The sequence below is a fragment of the Marmota marmota genome, unplaced genomic scaffold, assembly GCF_001458135.2.
Source record: "Marmota marmota marmota unplaced genomic scaffold, marMar, whole genome shotgun sequence".
Classification (NCBI taxonomy): Eukaryota; Metazoa; Chordata; class Mammalia; order Rodentia; family Sciuridae; genus Marmota; species Marmota marmota.
Genome location: NW_026000037.1, coordinates 49,024,899 through 49,030,600, shown reverse-complemented (window position 1 = coordinate 49,030,600; position 5,702 = coordinate 49,024,899). Strand labels below are relative to the sequence as shown.

The window sequence follows — 5,702 nt, the reverse complement described above, 5'->3', positions numbered from 1 at the left end:
GGCTAAATGGCATCTTCCTCCTTCCCCCCCCCCCCCCCACAGGCTGCACCTGCCCTTAATTAGACTCCATTCTTGGTGGTGACTCCAGCAATTCTTCCCATCTCCCTGTTCCCTCCCTGCCCAAACCTGGCGTCCTGAGGTGAACTGGGCATGCTCAGTTGCCACAGCTGATTCCGGGATGGTAATCAATCTTTTTGCAGCATATGAGACCGGCAGGAGAGGTAATGCTCTGAAAATACTGTGGCCCAGAATTTGCTTACTCCTCCTATGGTATCCTTTCATTTAAAGATATGTACAAAGCCTAGGAATGAACTCGGAAATGGACAGCTTACCGCCAGTCCCTAGTCTCCAAGGTGGGTTACCAACCTGAGTAGCAGAGAGCTGAGAAACAGCCTCTCCGTCTGGTTTGGTGCAGGGAGGGGATTTCTGCTGTTCTGTGAGAACGCTGATAGATGGCTGGAAGCTAGCATTTGGCATCTCTGCTGCGTCAAGAAAATACTGGGGTTTTTCTCTTTTTTTCCTTCAGCACAACAACATGAGCTGCTCCAGACTAAAAAAGATGTTGCCTGAAGATCTCCAAGGTCTGTGAGCCAGACAGAGAGATTGTGGAGAGGACAGAAGGCAAATCAATCACTTATCCAAAAATTAAATCCAGGGAGGCGGCTTAAGGACCCAGAGATAAACAGATGGGCTATTTCCAAATGACAGTTCAGGAACCTCTCAGATATTCAAATCTGAATCGTGTGCCTGTCCCCACAAAATGTATACCTTCTTTGTACATGAACCGTGGCATATTTCCCTTTGAGAAAGAAACTGACAGATTCTCTCTCTCCCCTCTCTCTCTCTCTCTCTCTCTCTCTCTCTCTCTCACACACACACACACACACACACACACACGCCTTTCCTGTGGTTTCTGCGGAGACTAAATCTCTCTAGCTGCCACAGCAGTAGATTCCCTCACCTCACTGCTTCAGGATGAGGCATGGGAAGAAAATTTATCAGGAATTAAATGGGATAAAAGGGGTTTCTTTGCAGGGGCTTGAGCCTCCACTGCACAACCTGAGAAACAGAAAGATAGGCAGTAACAGACAGGGAAAGAGACACACAACTGCCCCTGCTGCTAAAACCTAGCTATTTCTTCAAACAGCAACAAACATGAGACATTTCATCACCATAGTGCATCCATATTGAGAAGGGGGAAACAATCATGTGCTTTGCTCTATGCAGTTCAGTCTCCGGAGATGGGAGGAGACCCCTGTCCATATGTGGAGGAAGCTATCCACCACCCCAAAAGTACACTCACTGCACCTAGCTAGCAGACCACTTGCCTGACAGGTTTTGCAGCAAAGCAGTTAATCTATTTGACAGCAGGTAGTCTCTTACCGTAGGCAACAGCGGCTCCATTTGGGCTCCCTGGTCTTTAATCTCCATGTTTTGTAATGCCTCTGGAATAAGCACCTTGCTCTGCAGTGTCTTCAGTGTCTTACACTCAGCCCGGCACTCGCTCTGCTTAGTATTCGGATCAGGTAGCTCTGAAGCAGGAGGCAATTGCACACTCCAACTCACCACAGTCACATGGCTCCTACTCACTCGGGCTGCTGGCCAGGTTTTGCACTGAATGCCTTGGATCCCTGGGCCGGTAAGAGAGATCCCTCAAGCCCTGTTATCACTGCCCACACCTGGCTACTGGTGTAAAATACAGCATGCAATATTTCCTAATGGGCATTAAGAATTTTACCAAGATGCTAACTTCTTATACAGACAAGTTCAATCTGGCCTCAACCAGCTGGGTCTGATTTGACACTTTGAGGCAATTTACTTCATTTCCAAAATCCCATATGAGACATAGTTCAAACAAGATGCCATTAACAGGTTTACTAGGTGTTCTGCTCTAAGTACCTGAGGTCTTTCAAAACAGGTAAGGTGTCCTCAAAATTAGTGTGTCTTAGTGAGACTAAAGTATTCCTAACAAAAATAAAATCAAACATTTAAGTTACTGTTGACTCAATAAGAATTGAACAGTTTCAATATATGAATTATGAAAAATATATATGTCATATACAATTAAAAATGAAATGTTTTTTATGATTTTCCAATAAAAATTATAGGGACAGAAAATATTTTGATAATAGCAATAATCAAGATATATAAAAACATGTTAAAAAAACATTAAATCTGATAAGAGTAGCCCAAGTATGTACCCTTTGCTTTAAAAGAGTACCTGAGGTCTTTTAATTCAGGTAAGGTATCTTCAAAATTAGTATGTCATTTGATTATCTAGTTAGTATGTCATTAGATTATGTAATAATCCATGGAAGGGAAAGAGTCAAAGAAGATTTTCTGTATGGAAGAGTAGTTAATGATGGTCATTGGGTAGCTACACATTATTTCCTAAAATTGCCTATGGTTAAGAAATGAAACCCATATATCATTGAACCACAGTACAAGTATGGGGTTACAAATGAAAAGGGGTAAAAAGCACTTATGAGTTAAAAGAGAATGACTGAAGTTATAAAGATAACTTAAATTTTAACCATCACTGATTGTATAACCTTTAATCAGCAGGAGTGAATATTAAATAATATTTAACAATACACAAAATTTTTCATAGTGTTTGATGTAGGTAGAATTGCAGGCAATTTTTCTTAATTTATTTTAATTAGGTGTATATGACAGCAGAATGCATTTTGCTGTCATATACAACTGCTCCACAACTTTTCATTTCTCTGTACACAATGTAGCATTGCACCATTTGTGAAGTCATACATGTACCTAGGGTAATAATGTCCATCACATTCCACCATCTTTTTTCCATGCACCCTCCCCTCTCTTCCGTCCCCTTTGCCCAATCAAAGTTCCTCCATTTTTCTCATGCCCTCTCTTCCCATTATGGATCAGCATCCACTTATCAGAGAGAATATTCAACTTTGGAATTTGGGGATTGGCTTACTTCACTTAGCGTGATATTCTCCAATTCCATCTGACCCAGCTATCCCACTCCTCGATCTATACCCAAAAGGACTTAAAATCAACATACTATAGTAATGCAGCCGCATCAATGTTTATATAGCAGCTCAGTTCACAAAAACTATGGAAGCAACCTAGATGCCCTTCAATAAATAGATGAATAGATAGAAAAACAATGGACTATTACTCAGCATTAAAAGAGAATAAAATTATGGCATTTGCAGGTAACTTTTATCTGTTTTCATTTTCAGTACAATTCTTACAATAGGCTATGAGAAAATATTTGTTTTTCATGTCATAATGATTACTATATTTGTGAAACTACTTTGTGCACAGCACATCAAGATAATATCAAGGACTTAAATGATGAAATTCGCACTAGAAATTAACTGATTAGGGCCCAACTTGACTTTTTACACAAACTAATGACAATAGCCAGAAATCACAAATAATTTATTAGAACAAAAATGATAACTTCTTTTTAGGAATGCTATTCCAAAAACTACAATTAAGTTCTAAGTCATTAGTTATATTTCTTCTAAATGAATTTAAATTATAAGTTGTAAAAACTCTTTATTCCAAGAGTCAAAATTTAAATAAAATTGTATTTAAATTACTTTTAATCTGTGTTTTTCTATAATACATTATTATAATATATTATTAACTATAATATTATCTATAATATATTATGAATCCATGGAGGTACTTTCCTGGAACAACTATTGCTTAGGTGCCTACTACATGCCAGAGCTACTATTTCTACAGTGTAAGAGGACTTACCCAGATTACTACAGACCATCTACTTCTAAAGATCAAGGAAGTCCATTATTTCTTAAAGTCTCTGATCCAAGATGTCAAATAGTAGCCTGGCAAAAAAGAAAGTGGAGAAAGGGAAAATGATCCTTATTTAACTTATCACCTCTGTCTTATAAAATACCTTAGAATTAATACCTATACTGGACTGGGGTTGTGGCTCAGCAGTAGAGTACTTGCCTCGAATGAGTGAGGCACTGGGTTCAATACTCAGCACCACATAAAAATAAACAAACAAAATAAAGGCATAAAAAAATTTAAAAAGAATTAATGCCCATACCCTGAGAGAACATGTCCATATACTAAGCAAATCCCAATGAAGATAACTATAAAACAGATTAACATCTAGGAAAAATCACCAGACAGTGGAAATTTTACTAAGAAACTGTAGAATACTACTGCTCAACTTTCCCAATGGTTTTCAAACTTGGAGGTGGAAAGAAAAAGAAAAGAAAGGGAAATCCAAGTTGCATGAGAAGCATTCTTTCATGTACATATTATCTGCCTTGGAGATTCTGGTGCATCCTTGGTGGAGGCTAAGAGAGAATTTGCTGGCAGTATACTTCATGAAAATTACTCCAGGTAAATTTTCTATTATTCCCAGTCTGGAGTTTTTTTCACTACAGTAAAGTTTTCTTGGGGCCTAAATAATTAAAAATTATTTGGATTAGATTAGGCTGGGTTTGGTGGCAGAAGCCTGGAAGAGTGAGGCAGCCTCAGCAACTTAGGGAGGTCCTAAGCAACTCAGGAAGACCCTGTCTCTAAATAAAATAGTAAAAATGGATGGGGATGTGGCTCAGAGTGCCCCTGGGTTCAATCCCTGCTACCAAAAAAAAAAAAATTGGACTGGGTATCTCTGAAACAGGAAGCAACTACATACTCCAGCTCACCAGAGTCACTATTGAGCTGCTCTCATTTAGAAACCCTGTGAGATCACTTCAGTATAATTTGACATCCATGATTTCAAGCATCACGTTTAATATTGCAAAACTGAATTTGTCCAAGGAACTATGTATTCTACGCACCCTACTGGAATGAGACAATAGTCTGATTTTCACTTGAGTCAATGCTACTATGTGTGAGGTACTATGCTATTAATGTTATTTACTGTCAGAACCAATAATATTAAAGTGGAATTTTCCTCTCTGATGAATTAAATAAGAGTAGGGATTGGCCATAAACCAACCATACAGACACAGAAACTGCAGAAAACACTAAACAGAAGAGCCAACTTCCTCTCTAATTACCCAAGTTATGACCAATGGGAAAGGAACATAGCCACCAGGGTGTGTTTCCTTCCTGGATCCATCCTGCACCCTGGAACTCCAGCTGACCTCTATTTTAACTAATTCTCAAGTGTACATATCAGCATGGATTCAACAACTACTTTATGTTCCTGCCTCTTGCTATTTGAAGCCCTAAGAGTTAAGATATGCACATTAATACAATGTTTATCTTAGAGAAAAGGCCATTTAATATTGATTATATTTGAAGAAAACAAAAATTATTGCCAACACTGATATTGAAAACCAAAGTTTTCAGTCCTGGCTTTTTTAGGAGTATGCTTCTGGCTTAGATCTCAAAAGTTCTTCACTTTGACCTTTTTAATATAAAATAAACATTTGGTTGGCAATGAGTTTTAAAATATATTCTGAACACTAATACTATGTTAATGATGATATTACTAGCTCAAAATTAATATTTCAAAACATTACTATTTTCACATATGAAAATATATCACAGCACTGTTAATAATCATTTACATATGTTTTATATATCACAGCATTGTTAATAATCATTTACATATGTTTTATCCCTTTGTATCTTTAGCCATGAGGACCTCTACAAATATTATGAAAAAATTTAAAGCATATTATGTAGATTTGGCAGATATGTCAATCCAAAAGTACTTCATTGGATTT

The 5,702-nt window shown here is 37.8% G+C and overlaps 1 protein-coding gene across 10 annotated transcripts in view; it reads right to left on the bottom strand.

The window, feature by feature from the left end:
- Slc4a10 (solute carrier family 4 member 10) overlaps window positions 1-1,954 on the bottom strand; it is a 295,237-nt gene extending 293,283 nt beyond the window's left edge. For 2 of the 10 annotated variants that reach the window (XM_048812375.1, XM_048812380.1), the window contains exons 1-3: window positions 1,900-1,953; window positions 1,384-1,631; window positions 367-583 (exon numbers count right to left, since the gene is read on the bottom strand). In XM_048812375.1, coding sequence (XP_048668332.1) covers window positions 367-477 — 111 coding nt within the window. In that variant the 5' untranslated portion in view covers window positions 478-583; window positions 1,384-1,631; window positions 1,900-1,953. Of the gene's footprint in view, window positions 1-366; window positions 584-1,383; window positions 1,632-1,899 lie in introns of those variants that run through there. The other 8 variants (XM_048812378.1, XM_048812379.1, XM_015479238.2 and 5 more) reach the window with 6 other exon arrangements.
- Between the last annotated feature and the right edge of the window lie 3,748 nt (window positions 1,955-5,702).